This window comes from Mirounga leonina, unplaced genomic scaffold (genome assembly GCF_011800145.1).
Source record: "Mirounga leonina isolate KUSES-001 unplaced genomic scaffold, KU_Mleo_1.0 Mir_101595, whole genome shotgun sequence".
In the NCBI taxonomy this organism is placed as follows: Eukaryota; Metazoa; Chordata; class Mammalia; order Carnivora; family Phocidae; genus Mirounga; species Mirounga leonina.
In genome coordinates this window covers 7,734,189-7,757,731 of record NW_023270158.1, presented here as the reverse complement: position 1 = coordinate 7,757,731, position 23,543 = coordinate 7,734,189, and the positions used below count along the sequence as shown (strand labels likewise).

The 23,543-nt window shown below is 43.6% G+C and overlaps 1 protein-coding gene and 1 long non-coding RNA gene across 2 annotated transcripts in view; both read right to left on the bottom strand.

Annotated features, from left to right (window-relative positions):
• The window catches only part of PHEX (phosphate regulating endopeptidase homolog X-linked), a 217,000-nt gene that overhangs the window by 102,192 nt on the left and 91,265 nt on the right, over positions 1–23,543 (bottom strand). Inside the window, exon 13 of the mRNA XM_035000704.1 lies at positions 14,297–14,398. Coding sequence (XP_034856595.1) covers positions 14,297–14,398 — 102 coding nt within the window. The remainder of the gene's footprint in view (positions 1–14,296; positions 14,399–23,543) is intronic.
• On the bottom strand, positions 10,433–14,279 carry LOC118007662. Its single transcript, XR_004678461.1, has 3 exons — positions 14,120–14,279; positions 13,523–13,763; positions 10,433–12,562 (listed from the first exon to the last, which is right to left on the bottom strand). It is a non-coding gene; the product is annotated as an uncharacterized LOC118007662 (long non-coding RNA).

The following is a 23,543-nucleotide window of genomic DNA, read 5'->3' as shown; positions in this document are numbered from 1 at the left end:
GATAAACTACAAAGTTGTAGTAATCAAAACAGTATGGTAATGACACAGAAAAAGACACACAGATTGAAGGAACAGTATAGAGCACCCAGAAATAAACCCATTTATGTGGTCAATTAATCTTTGACAAAGGAGGCAAGAATATGCAATAGGAAAAAGATGGTCTCTTCAACAAATGGTGTTGGGAAATCTGTCTGGACACTTACATGGAGAAGAACAGAACTGGACCACTTCCTTACACCATACACAAAAATAAACTCAAAATGGATTAAGGACCGGGCGCCTGGGTGGCTCAGTTGGTTAAGCGACTGCCTTCGGCTCAGGTCATGATCCTCGAGTCCCTGGATCGAGTCCCGCATTGGGCTCCCTGCTCAGCAGGGAGTCTGCTTCTCCCTCTGACCCTCCCCTCTCTCATGTACTCCCTCTCTCTCATTCTCTCTCTCAAATAAAAATAAATAAAATCTTAAAAAAAAAATGGATTAAGGACCTAAATGTGAGATCTGAAACCATAAAAGTCCTGGAAGAGAGCACAGGCAGTAACTTGTCTGACATCAGCCCCAGCAACATTTTTCTAGGCATGTCTCCTCAGGCAAGGTAAACAAAAGTAAAAATAAAGGCTCAGGTCATGATCCCAGGGTCCTGGGATTGAGCCCCACGTTGGGCTCCCTGCTCAGCGGGGAGCCTGCTTCTCCCTCTCCCTCTGTCTGCCTCTCTGCCTACATCAAAATAAAAAGCTTCTGCACAGCGAAGGAAACAATCAACAAAACTAAGATAACCTACTGAATGGGAGAAGATATTTGCAAATGACATATCCAACAAAAGGTTAGTATCCAAAATATATAAAGAACTTACACAACTCAACAGCAAAAAACAAATAATCTAATTAAAAATAGGCAGAAGACATGAACAGACATTTCTCCAAAGACGACATCCGGATGGCCAAAAGACACATGAAAAGATGCTCAACATCCCTCATCATCAGGGAAATGCAAATCAAAACCACAATGAGATATCACCTCACACCTGTTAGAATGGCTAAAATCAACAACATAAGAAACAACAGGTGTTGGTGAGGATGTGGAGAAAAAGGAACCCTCTCGCACTGTTGGTGGGAATGCAAACTGGTACAGCCACTGTGGAAAACAGTACGGAGGTTCCTCAAAAAATTCAAAATAGGGGTGCCTGGGTGGCTCAGTTAGTTCAACCACAGACTCCTGATTTCAGCTCAGGTCATGATCTCTCAAGGTCCTGGGACTGAGCCCCGTGTTGGGTTCCCTACTCAGCAGTCAGTCTGCTTCAGGATTCTCTCTCCCCCTCTGCCTCTCCCACAATTTGCACAAAATCTCTCTCTAAAATAAATAAATACATCTTTTTAAAAAAATTCAAAATAGAATCACTGCAGGTAGGATCCAGTAATTCTACTACTGCGCATTTACCCAAAGAATACAAAAACACTAATTTGAAAGGATATATGCACCCCTATGTTTACTGCATTATTTTTCACAATAGCCAAATTATGGAAGCAGTCCAAGTGTCCATCAGTGGGTGAATGGATAAAAAGAAAGTGGTATGCAGACATACACACACACACAATTACTCAGCCATCAAAAAGAATGAAATCTTGCCATTTGCAACAACATGGGTGGATCTCTATAGAGAGTATTATGCTAAGTGAAATAAGTCAGTCAGAGAAAGACACATACCATATGATTTCACTCATATGTGGAATTTAAGAAACAAAACAAACAAAGAAAAAAAGACAAACCAAAAAACAGACTCTTAACTATAGAGAACTGGTGGTCGCCAGAGGGGAGGTAGGTGGGGGGATGGGTGAAAGAGGTGATGGGGATTAAGAGTTCACTTATGGTAATGAGCACTGAGCAATGTCTAGAATTGTAGAATTACTACAATGTGCACCTGAAACTAATATAACACTGTATGCTAACTATACTGGAATTAAAAACAAAAACAAAAACAAAAACAAGTGCTTTGGCACCTTTGGAGATATTAAGGGACCAATTCATTATACAGATTAATAAAGACAAACGTTTTTGGTGCCTTTCAGCAGTTCACATCAGTATAAACTATGCATCAGCATATTCATGTTGTTGATAAGAGAAAATCTTTTTTATATAACAATTCCAGGGCGCCTGGATGGCTCAGATGGTTAAGCGTCTGCTTTCAGCTCAGGTCATGATCCCAGGGTCCCGGGATCAAGTCCCGCATCGGGCTCCCTGCTCCTTGGGAGCCTGCTTCTCCCTCTGCCTCTCTCTCTCTCTGTCTCTCATGAATAAATAAATAAAATCTTTAAAAAAAAAAAAAAAGAACAATTCCAGCTAATAAATGCAGACAGAATGACAGAACCTGAAAATCACTAGTTGCAACACTTAATGAGCTCATGTACCTATGTAATATTATCAATGACCGTGAAAATAATTAGGACAGTGGTTTTCAACCCTGGCTGCATATCTGTATCTCCTGAGGAACTTTAAAAAATGCTGACGCTCCCAGGTAGTCTGGATGCCATTGACCTGGGGAGCTGCCTCAGCATCAGGATTTTCTTAAAAGCTTCTTAGGTGATCCACAGTCGAGAAAGAGGATCCCCACCTGAGGTGAAAGGTTGATGGGTAAGTTAAAATGGAAAGCGCGGGCTGACAACACCCAAACCCACGGACCAAGCTCCTCACTGGAAGTAGACAAGCCCATCATCACGAGCGTTGTGGTAGGCTGCAACAGGAAGCTCACAGCACCGCCCACCACGGCTTCCTGCCAAAAGAAAACTGAACCTGAATCTCATCAAACCTCTAGATTCCATTAACAGGAAATGGAAAGGACAGATCATGTTCAAAGAAAACACTAGGATACAATCAGCCAAATCAAGATTGCTGAAAACGCTACCAGACCAATGATGCAATTTGTTCAAGAAATAAAATTCACAGATAAAACAGGAGTGGGAGCTCTTAAAATTTTTGAAGCCTTGAAAGATGGACCTATTAACTGCAATATGTGCACTCCATTTGGATCATGATATGAACCAAGTGTTCAAAAAAAAGAAACATTTTTTAGATAATTACAGAAAACTACACACGGACAGGGTACTAATTAACAAGGTATTGTTAATATTGTTGGGTATGTTCACAGTACTGCACTTAGTTAAAAAAAAATACTTATCTGTTGGAGACACATAATGAAACGTTTATAGTAAAATGATGTCAGGGATTAGCTTCTGAATTCTCAAGCATAAGAACAGGTGGGGTGGAGAGTGTAGGAAGTCAGAATGGCAAACACTGGTGAGGCTGCCGAGGGTGGCTGAGGAGGACCTGGGGATCAGCTTGGTACACTTTTGTGCACATCAAAAAACTTAATAAAATATTTAAAATTTTTGAACAGTCAATGTCAAAAGGCCACTCTGTACCTCCAACCCAAAGAAAACAATTTAATTGGCATCAGCTTTTCTTTCCCAATTTTAAGAGACTGTAATGGCACATCGCATTATTTGGTGAAGAGGGAATAAAAGACAACTTGGGGGGGTAAAATGAAAATGTCATTTCCTAATACTGAGCATTTGTTCTCTGCTAGTCACTGTACATACCTTTCTTATTTAATCCTCCCAAGCACTCTGTGAAAATGGTAGTATATTTGTTCTCATTTCATGGGTGAAGAAACCGAGGTCCTCAAAAGATGTGCATCTTGTCTATGTGTTTGCTGGAGCCGTGATCCTTACTAAGGTCTGCCCAGTGGCCCCAGAAGGGAGTGCCAGACCATGTCAGGTTCTGAGCTTCTAAGAATCAACCAGCCAGCCACAGTTCTTCCTTTGCAGGGGTCACTTCTACTCAGTCAATCTCTATCCTGGGGTAGAGGTTTTTAGTTATGAATAAACACTATGATGCTATTTCAAAAGCTCAGAGAATGGGCGCCTGGGTGGCTCAGTTGGTTAAGCGACTGCCTTCGGCTCAGGTCATGATCCTGGAGTCCTGGGATCGAGTCCCGCATCGGGCTCCCCGCTCAGCAGGGAGTCTGCTTCTCCCTCTGACCCTCCTCCCTCTCCTGCTCTCTGTCTCTCATTCTCTCTCTCTCAAATAAATAAATAAAATCTTAAAAAAAAAAAAAAGCTCAGAGAAGACACGAAAGATTTCACTATCAGAAAATGTTAAAAAAAAAAAAAAAAAGTCGATTCTGCTATTCTCTTTCCAAGACTGTAAATGAGGAAATGGATTTAAAAGGATGAGTTTTACAACATGGGTGAACCTATAAACATTATGTTGAGTGAAAGAAGCCAGACATAAGACGTTGCGTATTCTATGATTCTGTATATATAAAATATGCAGAACAGGTGAATTCATAGAGAGAAAGCAGAATGGTGGTTGCCTAGGGCTGGGGGGGAAGGCAATAGTGAGGAGTGACTGCTAATAGGTACAAAGTTTCCTTATGAGGTGACAGAAATTTGGGGGGGACTAGATAGCAGTGATGGTTGAACAACATTGTGTAACTACTTAAAGCCACTGAACTGTAGACTTTGAAATGGTTAATTTTATGTTATGTGAATTTTATTTCAGTTTAAAAAAAAATAAGAAAAAGAAGTATGAGAAGCTAGGGGAGGAAAGAACGATGAAACAGAAATGATAAAGATTTAAAAGTCGTTTGGAAGACAGACTCAACAGGATTTGAGTACTTCCAGTTGGCTGGGAGGGAAGACTGAGATTTCTGGTTTGGGAGTCTGAAGAGCTGGCTGTACCCCACGGAATGATGTAATCTGTATTGAGGATAACACAGGGCCTTAGAAAGAATGGGAGCCCAGTGAATGTTCAATATCATCAGGATTCTCTTTTTTTAAAATAACACGAGAGGGGCGCCCGGGTGGCTCAGTCGGTTGAGCATCTGACTTCAGCTCCAGTCCTGATCTCGGGGTCCTGGGATCAAGCCGCGTGTGTCAGTGGGGAGTCTGCTTCTCCCTCTCCCTCTCCCCCCGCTCATGCATGCTTTCTCTCTCTCTCTCTAATAAATAATCTTTTAAAAAAAGAACACTAGTAAATCAAGGAATACCCTAAATGCTATGTAACTGGGTTCTATCAAGTCACAGCTAAATAGCTCATGATCTCTGAGCAGGCAGAAAGGAGGAAGTTGATGAGAGTTCCATGGAGTTGTTCAAAGTAGAACAACTGGACTAAAAATCTACTGGTTAGTGAATTACTTAGCACCTAACAAAAGACCTGCCACAGAGCAGATTCTCCATGAATCTGCTCAGTAGATGAATCTAGAAGGAGTCTCCAAAGGATAAGCAAATACACCAATTCCACCTCCATTTTGTAAGCATCCTCATTGATAACTGAGAAAAACAATCCAAATCGAAAAGCAGATTTCTCAGATTATGAATGATTTAGAGGTGGAGACAGTAGTTGACACACTGAGCAACAGATTGAGATTATTAATGGTTTTTAAGTTCCCATTCTAAGCAATCAGTTCAAAACTTGGGGAAATCTTTACTTATGCACAAAATGTTTATCATAAGAATATCATTAACAGCACAACCTAACTACCCAACTATGGAGAACTTTTTAAGTCGTTTCCTATACAACCAATGGAAAAACAGTCAATAATAGTGAAAACTCTTTTATACAGACTACATAGTAATAGAAGAAAAGTTTATAAAAGAGAAAAAAGAAATCAAATTCATATATATATAACATTATTCAAACCTATGGACAGGGAAAAAGTCAAAGTACTAACATCAAGATGTTTGTGGTGGTTACGTATGGATGATGGAACTAATAACAATTTTTCTCTTTCTGCTTTTGTACTTTACTTTCAAGATTTTCTTCAATGAGCACAGATTTTTATAACAAAAATAAACATATAGAAGATCCAGAAATATATATATTTTTAAAAGCTGAGCCACGAACCAAAGGTAAATGGAATTAAGTAAGAATAAATGTGAAGTTCTAGGATGAGGGTTCAAAAAAAGAAAAAAAAAGGCCAAGTTTAGGACTGGAGAACAGGGCTAAACAACAGCTCCTGGGGGATAAAAAAAAAAAAAAAAAGGCCTAGAAATTAACTGACTGTAAATTTGTTATGAGCCAACAGTGACATGGCTGAGGGGAAAAGACAGCCATGATATAAACTTTGGATTTTTTAATATAATTTCTATGCAAAACAAAGGCAGTAATAATATTCCCGTTGTGCTGTGTGAGTTAGACTATATCTAGAATATTGTGTTCAGCTTCGAACTCGAGCTTTAAAAAAAGATGTTGAAAACTGGACAGCAGCCAGCAGGATGAAGCATCAGAACCACAGCGCAGAGCAGTGATTCCCACACTGGCTGCATCAGAATCACCTGGAGGGCTCATTAAAATGCAGATTCATGGGTGCCCTCCCAGGGTTTCTGGTTCTGCAGACGTGGAGTAGGACCAAGAATCTGCATTTCTTTTTTTTTTTTTTTTAAAGATTTTATTTATTTATTTGACAGAGACATAGCGAGAGCAGGAACACAAGCAGGGGGAGTGGGAGAGGAAGAAGCAGGCTTCCCGCAGAGCAGGGAGCCCGGTGTGGGACTCGATCCCAGGACGCTGGGATCATGACCTGAGCCGAAGGCAGACGCTTAACGATGGAGCCACCCAGGCGCCCAAGAATCTGCATTTCTAGCTACTTCCTAGGTGAAGCTGATGCTGCTGGTCTGTGGACCACACTTGGAGAGACCCACTGGCAAGTGTGGATAAAAGCGCAGAGCAGACTGCCAAGGACAGAGTCCCAGGCCTTCCGCCTACTGGCTGTATGACCTTGGGCAAGCCTGCTGGCACTCAACGTGCTTCAGGCTCCTCATCTGTAGAAGAGAAAACTTTGACCCAACTCATACAGATATTATGGCGTTAAAGCAGTTAATACTTGTGAAGCATTTAGAATATCTGGCCTGGCACATAATGTTTGTTAATTCCTGACGAACTCTAGAGACATTTCATCTGAAATAGAAACACATTCAACATCTTCAGATATTAGGAGGGCTCTTCCATGGAAGACTCTTTCTGCATAGTTCCTGGGGACAGACAGGGAGTCAGGGGTTAGAAGTGACCAAGAAGGAGGCTTTGGATCTCTTTCAACAAGCAAGGGCTTTTCAGCAGGCACAACACCAGTGGAGTGGATGGCCGGGGTGGGTTCTGATACTCAGGGGTACGGGGTAAAACAGCCACTTAAGGAATGTTAGCTAGTTCTAGTTACACAGGCTTGGGATAAGGGAATTGTCACCTGTGATCACCAACAGTTATCAAATTGTTGGCCCAAGACCAACGATGTCATTGAGAACTTGTCAGAAATGCAAATTCCAGGGTCCCACCTCAGAGCTCTGGACTCAGAAACTCTGGGGTGGGGCCTGGCAATCTGTGTTTTAACAAGCCCTCCAGATGGCACTGACATACCCTAAGTGTGAGAACCAATCACCTAGCGCATCACACAAAGCTATACTTCCATGAGGCTCTAGAATACCAAAACTCAATTAAACGCACTCTAGTAAGGTATCAGGCATAATATGCCTTTGATAAATATATGCATCAAACTCTTTACACCAAATATTTGCAGCTGTGTTTAAAATATATATACAGATGGTTACCAGAGGGGAGGTGGGTGGGAAGATGGGTGAAACAGGTGATGAGGATTAGGAGTACACCTATCGTGATGAGCATCGAACAAGGTATAGATTTGTTGAAACACTGTACTATACACCTGAAATTAATATAACATTGTATGTTAACTACACCGGAATTAAAATTTAAAAGTTAATAAAAAATAATAAACTAAAATATGTATCACAAAGATAAGGCTCAATTTGTTCCAAACCAGAAAATCCAAACTCCACAACAAAAAGCAGTGTGCTCTGCCATCACCCTCTCAGCAGGGGCTGTTCACTATTAATTGCCCTTCAGGGGATGCAGTGAGGAGAAGGGCAGTGTTCTGACAAGGAGCATCAGAACACCTAAGGGGTGAGAGGTACCTCAGAGCCTGTGGTCTTACATCACCTACCTTCCTAACCCAGACGAAAAGACTGTGACCCAGATACACACATGGAACCTCACTTCCCATCTCTCTCTCCTCACCAGCCAGTCCAGTCCAAAGCCTCTCCTCTGCCACAGGACGGCAGCTTAGAAGGAACAGCCAAACACACTTAGAGAGACTTTCTCATGCCACAGGCCCTCTTCTAAGTACTTTAAGTACATTGTCTCCTGCATAAACAATGGGGTAGGTACTCATCTCCCCGTTTTACAGATGTAAAAAGTAAGGGTCTGAGAAGTAACTTCCAAAGGGTCATACAGCTAAAAAGGGCAGACACTGGCTCTGAGCCTAAGGACTCTTTCTCCACAGTCTGTAGGCTTGACGTCTATACTGTACTTCCTGCTGAGGCCAGTTAGGGAGAGCAGATACAAGTATGAAAGCTACTACCTTGGCCAGAATGTGCATATGAGAGAAACGGAGGAACATGGGGGCAGAGAGATGGAGCCCGAGAGCGCCAGCCAGCTCAAGATGGCAGCACAGCAGCACGTGTGAGCCAGGGATCTGTGGGAAGTGGGGAGGGATGCTGAGAGATGTTTACTTGCTATTCCATCAGTTCCTGTGTGTCTCTGGGGGAGCACTGGAGTAGAGGCAAGAGCCTGGCATTCTGGAACACATGCAAACAGCCTTGAATCTGGAGCATGGAAGGGCAGGAGACAGTTTGACCAAAGCCCTTCCCTGTCTTTTCTTCTATAGAACAATTTAAAGAGAACATGTGGAATGAAGCAAGAGTGAAGGTACCAAGGGGAAGTGATAGCTGGGTGCAGAGCTGTCGAGATCTGCAAGGAAGAGCGAGAGGAAGCCTTACCCCCAGGCTACATGGACAGAGGCAGTGACAAGAAGGGGGGCGCAGACTGGGCAGTCCCCAGGTCAAGTGCCCCCACATGTGAGTTTGGGCTCCTTAGAATCTTCCTCCCCTACAGCGAGAGCCAGGAGCACTTTGTCTCTCCATTGCATTAACTAAAATGTCTGCCCATGTGCCCAGCACCCATGTTCCTGCTATCCTCTCCCAAGGCAGTGAAATCCCCTGCAGAGAAAAGAAGCCACGGATCATCTTTGAATCCACAGCTCCTGCTCCAGCACCTGGCACATCACTGGTTCTGGAAACGTTTGTGGAATTGAATTTGCTGAAGTGCTGCTCACACTGAGATGCAGTGAAATGTGTTGTCACCTTAAGGCCAGTAAGGATGGAGAAAGGGCGCATACCCCAGGGTCGGTGCCCTAGTTGAGGATCCCCAAGAGCAGACCCGGGGACAAGGACTCGAGTACGAACAGTGAAAGAAACATCAGACACCAGGAAGGGACAGAGGAAGTGAGCAGAGCAAGGCAGGCTATTAGTAAAGGGAATCTACTTGAGCCAGCTGACCATGTGAGCAAGTGGAGCTCACCCCACTGGGGAAACTCCAGGAGCCCATGTTGAACACATACTTGAGGGAGGAGGGGACACACACAGCAACTCCCATCAGTTACTGGGTGTGTTCATTCATGGGCCCTCTGTATGAGTGGCATAGCAGGTTCCCATGGGAAGAGAAAGCTCTTGGGCAAAGTGCAGGTGCCAGCAGCTGGAAGCCAGACGGACGTGCAAGGAAATGATAACGGCAAGGCAGTGGGCCTCATACCACCACCTCAGAGTTCAGCAGGTCTAGGGAGACGCAGGAATTTGCATCTCTAATGCATCTCTGCCCTCTCTACCAGGAAGGACAAAGGTGAATCACCAAAGACAACTTTAAACCCTATCAACCTAGAGATAGCACCAGTCATCTACATAACAGACTTCACTAACTAGCCTGTGTCTACCGTTAGTTTCCCACAATCTGCTGCTCTTCGAAGTCCAAAACCACTTTCCTTTGTCATTTATCTGCAAATTTTTTGTTCTTTTTTAAAGATGCTATATAAGCCGAGGTTTTAAGCCACCTCTTTGAATTACTCTTTTTTCTGAATTTCTCTCATGTATGTATGAGATATACATATTAATAAACTTCTGGTTGATTTTCTCTTGTTAACCTATCTTTTGTCACAGGGGGCTCAGTCAAGTACTTAGAGGGGTAGAAGGAATGATTATTTTTCCTCCCAAGTGGAGACAAAGCCAGAGAGGTGAAATAGACTTTTGTTTGGCCCTCTGCAAGAAAACTCTTCCCATCTTGCTGAAAGCCTATGTCTTGGAGTTGCATGCCTGTGGTGATGGGACCATGTAGTACACTTCCCGGAACCTCTGTACCTGCTGTGGTCAAGGTTAAGGCCACTCACAGGATCCTGAGGATGCTGCCTTCCTAGCAGTTCCATCCAGGCCTTTCTCTCTAGGGGTGGTTAGGCAAACATTAGTCCCAGAAGTAAAGAGCACAAACAAATATTTCAGAAAGGATCCAGCTTTTGGATACAGAACTGAATTTAGCTGGGGACCAGCCGAATTCAGGAAGCTGCTCCTCCTGATCTGACACAGCTCTCCAGCAGACTCCCTGCTCCTGCCACTAGGGCAGCCAAAGGCAGTGTTGCATCCCTTTCTGGCAGGCCTCAGAATCACTACATAGTGACCTTGAGATCCTCCTACTCTGTTCTGGAAAAGGCAGAAGACACCCCCCCAAACTAATTTCTATCACCTTACACTCATCCCACGTCTGTGATAACCGAAAAAATAACAGGCTTCCTGTCCTCTGCTGCTAGTTTACAGTAAAAGCATAGGCTCGCAGGAAACAGAATCCTAAACAAAAACTGGTGCTTATTTCATGATACTAAATTTCCAGTTGAAACCTACACTGTCAGTTTCACAAACTAAACCACTCATGACCCCTTAAGAGATGAGAGGAGCAAGGCTGGGAGACTGAGATACAAAATTTACCCTTCCCAGGAGCAGAGGCATCCTCGTTGATCTTTTATGGTGATCACCCGTAGTGAAGAACACGACAAAGTCACATCCCATGGTTCCATCTTGAAACCGGGGTCACTGCCACCCAACTCAAGCTGTTAGGCCTCAAGCCACTGCAGGTATCTGGGCCCTCCACATTCATGAGGCCGACACAAGGGAACACTTATAAATATAAGGTCAACACCCAATACAGGAGGTACTGTCATTTGTTGCAGTCCAGAGCTCCATGGTGAGGCAAAGAAAAGCTTCTCCCACTCGCAAATCAGAACATTTTTCCAGCTTCCCCAATGGGTTGCCAAGTGACTCAGCATTGGCTCAGTGTGGGCACTATTATTGATGAGAGAAATCTTCTGCCTGGGTGATATACTGCATACAACACATGCCCAAAAACAGTGCCAAGTCATACCAGGAAGAGCAGGCAAATCGTTCACCTCCACTTCGAACACAGGCAAATCCTGTCTTAATGCAGAAGCTACTCAGTATCAGAAAGACAAAGCCCTAAGATCTTCTGAGATTTCCATCTAAGACTCAAGGAATTAGTAGGCAGAACTTCTCCTTTCTTGTTAACTATTAAAAGGCAATCAAATTGAGGACAGCAGAGAAAAAGGGCAAGAAAAGAAATAATTTTTCAAAAACAACCCCAGAACAGAAAGCCGCATAGATGCCTTCAGCTTCCTGAATGGTGTCTTTGTGAGTCTACGAGCTCCACCCAGAGGTCATTTCCAGAACTGCATGTTGGTTTAATTTAGAAAAAGAAAATCTGCATCTTCTGAGGTCCAGGGCCTGACATGCTTTGGGAAACTGGTGAAAATTCTCAGACAACATCCCCTCTTTCTTGCCTTTTATTAACAGAATCTCCCTGAACTCTGAAATACAAGATATACTCAGGGAGCCTGATGAGATCCAGGAGGAAAATTCCCTTTGATATTTGTACCTGTCAAGGAACTAGTTGAGTTCCTGGCAGGTTGAACTCAGCTCAAAGAAAGCGGAGTGTTCAAAGAGTACTTTTAGAAGAAAAAGTGACAGCTCTCATTGAAATAAAATATGAGACTGGAGAGCAATTCAAGGGTCAAACAGGAACATGTCTAATATTAGAAGAACTGAGAATAATGTGCCTTCAGGAAGGACCCATGGGCCACTTGCCTAGAAGACCCAACTGCAAGGTACCCACTCCTTTATGCAACTCAGATCTCCCCCTGAGGCAACCAGTCATACTTCCCAAAAAAACGGTTTGCAGTCCCCAGAACATTCTGCTGGTATCTATCCATTCATCACATGCACACAGACCTCATCACTCCACCCCACCCTCCACACGGATGACCCTCAGGCCACAAGGGGTCAGCCTAGGATCAAGAGTCCCCCAGTGCTCTGAACTCTCAACTGCCCAGCGCAAGACAAATTCTATTCCAGATATCAGAAGCTAGCCCAGCAAATAAATGAAGCCTTCAAAAACAACAATATGTTGGTGCCAAAAGTTTCGTCTACCATCTGGAGAGCTTCTCATCACAGCCCGCGTGCTCCTGCCCCCATCAGCTTGTGCCTTACATGACTTAAGAAGGCTTTGACAGATTCTCGAGGGGAAAAAAATCCAACTTACCCTTTGTCTTCTTACAACACCTGCCACCCAAGTTCTTTCTTCACTGCAAACAGTGAACAGCCTTTTCGTGTCTATAGACAAAAATATCTATGGCCATGTTTATCCATCTCAGGAGTATTAAAGCTCTAGAAAACATCCTTGCTAAACCTCTGCACATTCTCATTTCAGTAAGGCTAAGCATTCCCAGAATGTTGCCCTTTGGTTTTTTGTTTTGTTTTGTTTTGTTTTGCTTAATAGACTATTTTTTTCGAGCAGTCATAGGTTCACAGCAAAGTTAAAAAGAAAACACAGAGATTTCCCATAAAACCCCTGACCACACACAAGGCATAGCGTCCCCATTAAGAAACTCCCCCACCAGAGTGGTATACATTTGTTACAATCAATGAACCCGCACTGATACATCATTACCACCCAGAATTCATAGTTTATATTAGGGTTCACTCTTGGTGCTGCACATTCTATGGGTCTGGACAAACGGACGACAACATGTATCCACCATTATGGTATCATAGAGGGTAGTTTCACTGCCCTACCCTCTCCGTTTCTTGACCATAGGGCAAAAAGATCTGTACTCAGTCAGCATGACCCTGTAGAACTCTAAGCAGTGTTCCCCAGGACCACCGAGCAATAAAAATCACCAGGGAAACTGGCTAAAGTCACAAACGTTCAAACTGCACCCTCCATCCACTAAATCAGACCTTGCTGGGGAGGGGCCCAGAGAGCTATGGGGCATTTAGGCATCCCAGGGGATTACTATCATCAGCAAGTTTTTAAAATACCTCTCTAGGGCCCCTGGGTGGCTCAGTTGGTTAAGCGACTGCCTTCGGCTCAGGTCATGATCCTGGAGTCCCGGGATCGAGTCCCAGGATCGAGTCCCAGGATCGAGTCCCACGTCGGGCTCCCTGCTCAGCAGGGAGTCTGCCTCTCTCTCTGACCCTCCCCCCTCTCATGCTCTCTATCTCATTCTCTCTCTCAAATAAATAAATAAAATCTTTAAAAAATAAATTAATTAATTAAATAAAATAAAATACCTCTCTAAAGAAGAAATGCTCCTAGTTCAGAGTCTCCCAGATACAGGGCAGCATCCACTCAGCGTGCAGGAGGTATTTCCTACCCACTTGAGCTCCAGCTCCATCTGAATCCCTAGAATTCCAGATACAGCTGGTTCTTCATTGTTTAAGCAGCATGGCAGCCAATACTTGTCTCTCTTACTCCTTCAGCTTGTTACACAGTACCGGAAAATTTTGTACAAGGCCCACCAAGCGTCCGCTTCTATTAGGAAACATTTTTGCATTCCTACGCTGTGGTCTACCACTGGTCTGTAGTTCATAAGCATGCTATTTGGATCATGAGAGCAACATGATGGGTTAGGAAAGTAGACCTGCTTGGTTGCAGACAAGGATTTTCCCGAGGACATCTGCACACATCGTGCACAGAGCAGAAGGACACACATGGCCCCCCACTGCTCTGCATTCTGCCACAGCCAGTGATGGTTTGTGGCAAAATTCACTGGGCTGTGGGCCACGTGGCTCTTAGAAATCGCAATTAAGGGAGAAGGAAAGGCTGAATTACAAGGTGTTTGAAATGCAGTTCGAGAAAGAAAAAAGTCGCATCTTATTTTTTCTTACCTGCTAGTGATGAAATCTATATATTCATCCCAAAACAGACACCTGACTCTGGGGTCATTCGAAGTCAAGAGCTCAGTCAATATAAAAATCAAGTACACAATACTGAGTGTGAAAATCCATTACACCAAAAGTCACATACTTTTTCTTTTTTTTTTTTTAATCAAAAGGAATTCTTACCTTTTCTTTGGCTTTCCTTTTTGTCCCTGCGTCCATCCACTCATTTTCTTTCTCCAGCATGTCAATAAAGGCCCAGCGAATACCCTCAATCAATTCCTCCATCTACAAGGAAATACCAAGAGAGACAGGTCAAAACCAAGAAGCTCCAGACAAGGTTTTCTGGGCCACGAGAAATAGTTCAGTGCCATACACGGTAGTAAACAGGTTCCTTTCAGCTTGACTCCAAGCTCTGGCAACATTTCTTTCCCCAGGAAAATGCTTTTCTTCCCCACCACTAGAAGATAACTAATCATTCCTTTGCAGAGAACAATCTGATGGTCCAGTTGTAAAAGGGTTATATGGGGAAAGGAATTCACCATAGGTTATGACGACCTAATAACTGACCTTTCTATACCTACTAAATTAAGCCATCCTTATCAAGGTGGCAACTAGTTTCAATAGTTAATAAGGATTTGAGAGAGATATGCAAAGGCATGGGCTGTGTGTTTCAGGCGGAATTACAGAAGCAAGTGACTGAACAGTTGAAGGAGATACTGTTAACAGGGAAAGAGGCAAGGGAGAGCCAGCACCCCAAGGGACTCTTTCTCAGTATAAATCAGACTTCTGTCAGGACCCTAGTTTTCCACAAATTTAGTGCCAGTGGTCACACCAAACGCTTGGCTGTTCTCTGTAATTCTGCTCTCCTCTCTACTCCCTTGCACCTTAAAAAAGTCTTAGGTTATTTCAAACCTAAAATGGTAGGTCTGAAGGGGGCTGCTCCCGAAAAGCTGTCTCCTGAAAGACCTGTTCCAGAGTGTTTCAACAGTGAGACCACACACCCACACTGATGGTATGTTTGCCCTGGCTTTCCTTCCTGTGCTAGGGAAAAAGAGATGCTAACACTGGCCTTCAGAGGCCCACGCAGAGTAGTCTGGGGAGGTCTTGCCTGTTTATGGGTACAAACCCCCCAAAATCCCATTCTCTCACAGAAATGCTTTGATTTTCTTGATAGGACACTCAAGAAAGAATAAATACTAGGTTTGGCACCAGAATTAAAATTTTCACTTAAGATTAGGGGCTTGTAAATCCATTTTTAGCATTAATTCTCGAAGGAAAGTTTTGAGGTTTCCTTGGTTCTATAATGAATTGTCGGCACAAAGCTCAAAATAATTTTTTTTCTGTTTAATAAGTTTTCAGCTATGTTTTCAGTTCAATAACAGTTGTAAGGGAACCAGAACTGTAAATCAGTGGGCTGGGTTCCATCGTATGTAAATAAGAACAAACAGCAGATGGAAGGGGGTGGGGGGAACTTCACAGCTATTTTCTCCCAACTTAGTAAAAACATTAAGGAAAATCTCAACTTGGGATTGGGGCATGACTGACAACACACATTGACAGAAGAGTTGTGCTTCTTTAAAATCATAAAGTCAGTGGTTCTCAAGCCTGTCGACACACTGAGATCTCTGAGGGGAGCTTTCAACAATCCTGAGGGCGGCAAGTCAGGACGCTAACATCACCGCTCCAGGGTGCAGCCCGGGCTGGGAGTTCCAAAAGCCCCCCCGGTGAGCCTAATGCGCAGCCAGGGTGGAACCGCACCCGTGGGGGTGGGGGGGCACTTATTTTACAGCTAAAGAAACTAAGAGTCGAGAGAGTCCATGATCTGTTCCAGCTCTTGCAGCTAGGGAGGATCAGAGCCAAGACGCAACCACAGAGCTAAATGACAGTTGTGAGCTCAGAACTTCCAAGATCAACAGAAGTGTGCCTCATACATGAGAGGCAAATGCCAGGGAAGTAAAAGGGAACCAGCTGAGAGATGTAGAAGTCACAATTTCAAACAGAAAGCCCACGCAAGGAGGATGTTAAAATGACAAGGAAATCTCCAGTGACTAGAATTTCTGCCTGTTCAGGCACCAGCACCCTTAAGTCTTTATGACCTCATCACGTGGCAACACCCATCAGCCTGCCCATGACCTTCACCTAAAAGCTGAAACAGTATCTTCCCAAGTTAACTAAAGAGGGGGCAATCAGGGTGGGAAAAAGTGGGTAAATTAATTTGAGAGAGACTGAGTGACCAAATCAATGGAAGCAGGTGATTAACTTTGTGTGGGGAGGTGAGCAAAGGACGGCAAATCAGATTACTTCCCAGGCTTCGGGCATGGGCAACTAGGTGAACGCTACTGCCGTTTTCTAAGACTGGGAATGCTGGAAGAGAAAGAGGGCTGGGGACAAAAGCCTCACCTACATGCGATGATGGAGGCATGGGAAGTGGAGACAGCAAGTCTGGACAACCCGGTCAAGGAGTCTGTCTGCTATCAGAGAGCAAGAACCCCTGTCCCCTGCGAGGGTCCTTCTAGCTGGACTAAGAATCAAATTGACATAAGACAGGTTAATAGGAGAAAAACAAATTTAAGAGAGTATGTAAGGGGAATCCCCATAGATGTGGACATTCCAAAGACAGGCAAGATGAGGTACACACATCATTCTGAACTAAAGACAAAGGGGCAGGGGGTCTGGGACTTTGGAGGAAAGGAATGCACTTCACGGGGCAGTAAGAAGAGCAGGTGTTTGGTAATTAGATGTTTGTCGTGCCATACACATGGGCCATTCAAATAAAATTTATCTCTGCTAATAACCCTCACTCCGGGAAAGTCTCCCAAGTTAGATTCTTCTCTGCTGTTAAGGGAAGGGCAAAAGTTTCCCTTGAGCCCATAGGGTCTCAAGTGCCTTCAGCTCAGAATAATCTCCATGCCAAAGCCACCCAGCTTGGGGCAGCCTGCCCTTGGCTTCTACACTGTGAAAGACAAAGCAAAGATAAGGCAGAGGGAGATGTAGGGTTAAGAGAGGAGACCAACAACTCAACAATAAGAAAACAACCAAAGTGATTTTAAAATGAGCCAAAGATGTAAGTCAATCAGAGAAAGACAATTATCATATGATTTCACTCATATGTGGAATATAAGAAACGGTGAATATATGGAAGGATTCACCTTAGACATGAGGCAGGATTATGAGAGAAGGGTAAAATGGTGGACAGGAATGCAGAAGACTCTTTAGATTAGATGATGGAAGGCTGAGAGTCTTCATGCAATGGTGTCTTTTCTCTATGAAATAAGAGCAAGATCTTCTACTAAAAGGAGGTTTCTCTAAAAAAATTCAATTTCTTCACATTCAGCTGTGTGCATCCTGGCAGCAGGAACATATTGGTAGGAAGAGAGGTATTTACAGAGGAGAACAAAGAGGGCAATGAAAGCTTTGCTCTCAGTACCCTAGCCAACATGTGGTGATAACCGAAAGCACCTAAAGAATACATAAAAAGCTGAACGTGTCCAAGGAAAATACTTGGAGTAAGGAGTATAAAAATTAATCTGCTTTCACTATGGTTTAAAATAAATGACTTAATCAAAAGGAACAAAATAAGCACTACCCAAGCCAAAGAGATTTTTGGCAAATACGTATTTTGGAATTTTTGGACTTCTACAGAGAATCTTAAGATCATTTTGCCCCTATTCGCTTCGGAGCACTTTTAGGAAGTATGTAACTATTATTAAACTGAGGCTAGCGTGCCTGGGTGGCTCAGTCCATTAAGTGTCTGACTCTTGATTTCAGGTCAGGTCATGATCTCAGGGTCCTGAGATCAAGCCCTGCGTCAGGCTCCAAGTTCAGTGGGGAGTCTGCTTAAGATTCTCTCTCCCTCTGTTCCTCCCCCTCTCTCTCTCCCTCCCTAAAAAACAAATAAAAAATAAAATGAGGCTGAGTGCTTCCAGATACTGCTCTCTAATAAGCACCTTGGTTTTGTAGGTCCCTCCCTTGCCATCCCTGGGCATTACAATGGCTCTCGAAGTCACTAACATTTTAAACATTTTGCATGGATGCTTAAAGCTCTCAGTCTCTACCCTGTTGACTGGCATCTCAAATGGAAATCTCTTAAGATGTGTAGGGGCCAAAGACAGGCTGCCCCAAAATGTACCACTTTAGCATATTGATTATTTTAAATAAAAGTTACAATGGGGCACGTGGGTGGCTCAGTCGGTTAAGCGTTTGCCTTCAGCTCAGGTGCTGATCCCAGGGTCCTGGGATCAAGTCCGGCATCGGGCTCCCTGCTCAGCAGGGACTCTGATTTTCCCTCTCCCTCTGCCCCTCTCCCCCTGCTTATGCACGCTCTCTCTCTGTCAAATATATAAATAGAATCTTAAAAAAAAAAAAAAAGTTACAAAAGAGCCTCCTCCATCCTCCTGAAAGCAGGAAATAAATCTCCCATGTGAAAGGTGTCACCCCTGTCCCAGGAGGTAAAGAGACATCCTTATCACCAGAGATGGGACATTTAGAGTCGAGAAGGCTGTATCAACAACCCTTGTTACTTTTTACTAACTTACTACCCCAGCCCAAATTCTGTCTAGAATTTCTTACTATTGAAGCTCCCAAAGTTAAGTCTCCCTTGTCCTGTCAATTCCTCACAGATCTATTGTTTCCTTGTCTAAAAAGTACGAAAACTCACTGCTCATTTCTTTACGTTTCAATTTCCTTAGAGGGCCTCGGTGCACATGTAATAAAACTTGGGTTTGTTCTCCCGTTAATCTGACTCATTTAAATTTCATTCTTAGCCCAGCTAGAAGACCTTGAAGGACAGAGAAAGAAAATTTCCTTCCTTTCAAGGGCAAAAAGATTTCTGCCTATTGCCAAGATGCAGAATGACAAATAACTGACTGTTGACTCAGGCAGCTTCCTTCTTCAGCTTCCTTTCCTTCTCTTCCCTTTCCCCTCCCCCTCCCCTCACCACCTCTGTCTTTTCTAAAACCCTATCTTGGTAACTCAGTCTCTCCATGGCCCTCTCAGATGTCAAAACCCAAGCCATCACTTCCCTCTTTGCTTTCCTGTGAGCCTCAGTTGGCCTTGGCCCTAGTCCTCTCAGGTGCCCCCGCCACCGCATCCCCCACCCACCCACTCCCCCTGGCCCCGCCCCTTTACAGATTTACTGTGTAACATTTTCTGTGATACAGTGCTGAGCCACCCCAGCAAAGTTCTAGAACAAGTGAAATCTTTTATGGTGATTAATGTCATTGGTTGTCATGTCAATGCAAATAAAAGAAATAATGAACTTAGCATGTTGGAACTAGGAAATCACTGAACACTTGTGATTTTTATCTTTAGACTTCTCTACAGCATCACATTATAACATCACCTTCAGTTAAGCCATGTTCCCTGAGGCATAAAAGCCTGCTAGAGTTTCAAAATAAGAAAAGAGAAAGAGTATTTCTTCACCAAACCTTGACCTAATGACCCCACCGGCCAACATGTAACATTAATAGAAATCACTTAAGGTGGAAATCCTAAATTGAAGTTTTCCATAGAAAATATTTTTTTAGACACAATAATAAAAACATACCAAAATTAAGTCAACTGTTTTTATGGTAAAATATGCCGCATTGAGATTAAGGGCCCTCTAGGCAAAGCAGCATTTTCCTAAGCATCTATTTATTTCAGATCTCAGGGATCCACACTGAAAATACAGTTCATTTGGGGCACCTGTGTGGCTCAGTCGGTTAAGCGTCCGATTCATGATTTCGGCTCAGGTCATGATCTCAAGGTCGTGAGACTGAGCCCTGCATCGGGTTCTGCGCTCAGCAGGGAGTCTACTTGGGATTCTCTCCCTCTGCCCCTCCCTCAGTGCTCATGCACGTGTACACTCTCTCTCTCTCTAAAATAAACAAAATCTTTAAAAATAAGAAAATATAGTTCATTCAGTTGGTGTATGGGCAGTTGTTAGTTTTTTTCCTCAACCAGCGCTATTTTTTTTTTTTTTTTTGCGAGCGAGAGAATGAGAGACAGCATGAGAGGGAGGAGGGTCAGAGGGAGAAGCAGACTCCCCGCTGAGCAGGGAGCCTGATGTGGGACTCGATCCCAGGACTCCAGAATCATGACCTGAGCCGAAGGCAGTCACTTAACCAACTGAGCCACCCAGGCGCCCCAACCAGTGCTATTTAAAAGTGGTTCCACTTTTCAATCTTTGCACTGCAGGATTTTGCCCATAGTCGTAGTTTCCTTCAAAGCTGTGTCTCTAGCAATAAAAAAAAAAAAAATCCTACATGGCCAACACAGATCCTTCCTCATACCCATGAATCCCCCAAATTTAAGCCCATACTATTAGGCTTATGATCAGAACAATAAAGGTGTGTGTGTTTAATTGCCGTTTACATATATTTGGTCTCCACAACAAAATCTGGAAGCTTTGAAAATAGCAATCACAATTTAGATCAAATGAGATGATGGATATGTAAACACAGGGATCACTGGCAAACCAACCCAAATGAGCCAATTTAGCATAAACATTATTTTGAGCCAAAAACAATCAACATCCAGCAGATTCAGGAAAAGCTCTTTACCTCCCATTCAACTGCCTACTTATACCAAGATGACAGCTATTCACAGAGATGCCTCTTTCCTAAGAAACTTAACTACATAAGGCAACCTATGTCTTCCAAACATCTTTTCTACCTTTGTGCTAATAGTCTCTGTCCCCTTCATGTCCTCAGACTCTTCCCTTCTCCTGAGCTCAGATAAGCCTCCTGGTACCTCAATGTCTTCGGAATTTCATGGCTGTGTGGATTCCCCATTCATACAAAACTAAACTTGATTTCCTCCTGTTAATCTCTCTCATGTCAAGTGGATTCTTAGTCCAGCTAGAAGGGCCATAAAGGGCAAAGAAAATTCTTCCTCCCCAATGGTGGTGTAGTCAGCAAGACAATGACTCGCTAGACACCGCTCACACCAGACACAGCTACAGCAGAGAGATCCTTGGGACATCAGACAAACAGTTAGCAGAAGGCAAGGTTTCTTACCATGTCAGTCTCCCAGAATTTCTCTTTGTGGAGTCTGATGGAGCAAGAGTGGGAAAAGCCTCCTCCTCTCTCTACAAATTTAGATTAACAGGAGAAAATACTTGTGGAACTCTTTCCTTGGGCTTAGCAACTCATCAGTTAAATCTGGTAGAGTACTCTGGTTTCTGATCCATTTCCTCCCACATACAGTCTTTGTTTTCCTTTGTGTCTTTTATGTCATTTATCACACAAACTTTGCTGTGGGTTAATGTGCACATGAGGCAAAGGCTGTTGCTAAGGGACATCTTGGAAGACAAGGCCATAACACTGGTGGGCACAGGTGGAGCACTTAAAAGCTGTCAGAGCGCTCTCCACCTAACTCAAAGTCTCCCGTATTGGGAGAAGTTGGTCACAGAATGGGTTAGATTGACACGAGGTCACCTGACAACCTCAAGAAAACTTCTGTGCAACAGGGTACACTGTAAAACGACACGCAATCCCCAACCCACAGCACATCCCTCCAAGAGACCCAAGGCTCAGCCTGAGCTATAATGTGCGTTTAAGACAAATCTTGCTGTGGATTATGATTTTTCCTTTTGTCATATTCTGTGTCCTAAGAGCTTGGTTTTGTGACCAGTGAGAATGTTCTCTTTGGTCTCCACCATTCAGAGGGTGCACTTACCAGGGTGCACCTTGGTGACCAAATAGAACAGGAATCTGAGTCTCTCTCTCTCTCTCCAGCTGTGCCCGCTCTCAGGGAAGTTTGTCATGAGAGGTCCTGGCCCAGAGGAAGCTTTGCCGTTTCAATCTTCGTTGCTTGTCAGTGCGGGAAAGTCCCATTCCAGAAGCACCCGCCCCATGTCACAGATGAGCAGGTCTGTAACTGGGGGCATCTCACAATTTTGTGAGGACCAGAGACACAGTTTTCCCTACACCATCCTTACTGCCTATGCAGGGCACACTTTTGCTTTCTTAGACTAATTTTGGGAGTAAACTTTTGGATCATGGGGACTGCCCTCTTTGGATGCCTCTTAAGTCTTCATTAAGCCATTGAAAGGATTATTGTGGTTTGAGTCGCTATTCACAGATCCTACTGGCCAGTGGCCAGATGATGGAGCCTCTAAATTGGCCGTATTTAATAGAAAAATATACTTTATAGAAAGGTCTCAATTCTCTTATTAGTAAAATGGCTAGCCTTAAGGGACTCCCTGAAAAGATGAAAGAACAGAAATCAGGCTTAAGATTTAAAAATAAATGTCCACATCCAACCTAAGTTCCCCTTCTTAAAATCTAGCCTCATCTGCCCATTGTAACTTCCCCTTCCCTACAAGATTTACAGGGAGCACTCCAGCCTGACCTCTAGGTTCAAAGTATACAGGTTGCTGGTGTAAAAGCTAAAAGCCAGGAAATGAACTTAACGACAGCACGTGAGCCTGTCAGCAAGGCTGGCTTTGCTCCTGCGTCCCAGGGCTCTGTCATCAGGCTCTGCCAGCCTCAGGCATTCATCCACGATGTCCTTTGGAGGTGTATCCTAGACGCCACCCCACCTCCCAAAGGATTCATGTCCCTGGACAGCAGCAGAGCTTTTCAATTATAAAGTCCTTTTACCTCTGTTTTCAGAAGATCCTACCAAATTTAGAAAGGAATTAGAAAGATTAACGACTATTCACAACCCTTCACAGAGGAAGCAAGACCAAACTTTAACCTACCCCTCCTACAAACGATTTGCAGGCTAAAGGCCAATATTCATGGCCCAAGGCTGAACTGTGTACCAGGGAAAATAGGCTTTTGCTAAAAGGCTTTATACAGGGCACCTGGGTGGCTCAGTCCTTAAGCCGTGGCCTTCAGCTCAGGTTATGATCCCAGAGTCCTGAGATCGAACCCCGCATCGGGTTCCCTGCTCAGCAGGAAGCCTGCTTCTCCCTCTCCCACTCCCCCTGCTTGTGTTCCCTCTCTCACTGTGTCTGTCTCTGTCAAATAAAATCTTTTGAAATAAATAAATAAATAAATAAATAAATAAATAAATAAATAAATAAATAAGCAAGCAAGCTTTATACAGACTTGACAAAGGCCTAAATCTGATTCCCATTTTTTAAAGATTTAAAATTTTTTTAAAGATTTAAAGATTTATTTGAGAGAGAACGGGAGCATGGTGGGGGCAGGAGAGGGACAGAATCCTCAAGCAGACTCCCCGCTGAGCGCAGAGCCCCGCAACACAGGGCTCGATCCCACAACCCTGAGATCATGACCTGAGCCAAAACCAAGAGTTAGAAGCTTAACCAAATGAGCCACCCAGGTGTCCCTCTTGATTTCCATTTTAGTTAAAAATTTCCTTAATATAAAAAAGCAAATTTAGTTTTAAAAAATGGGCCAGTCCCTTGATTTTCAGGCTGTGATCCAATTCTTTGGAGGATCAGAAACAACTGTGTTTTACAAACCTCTAAAAACCAGAA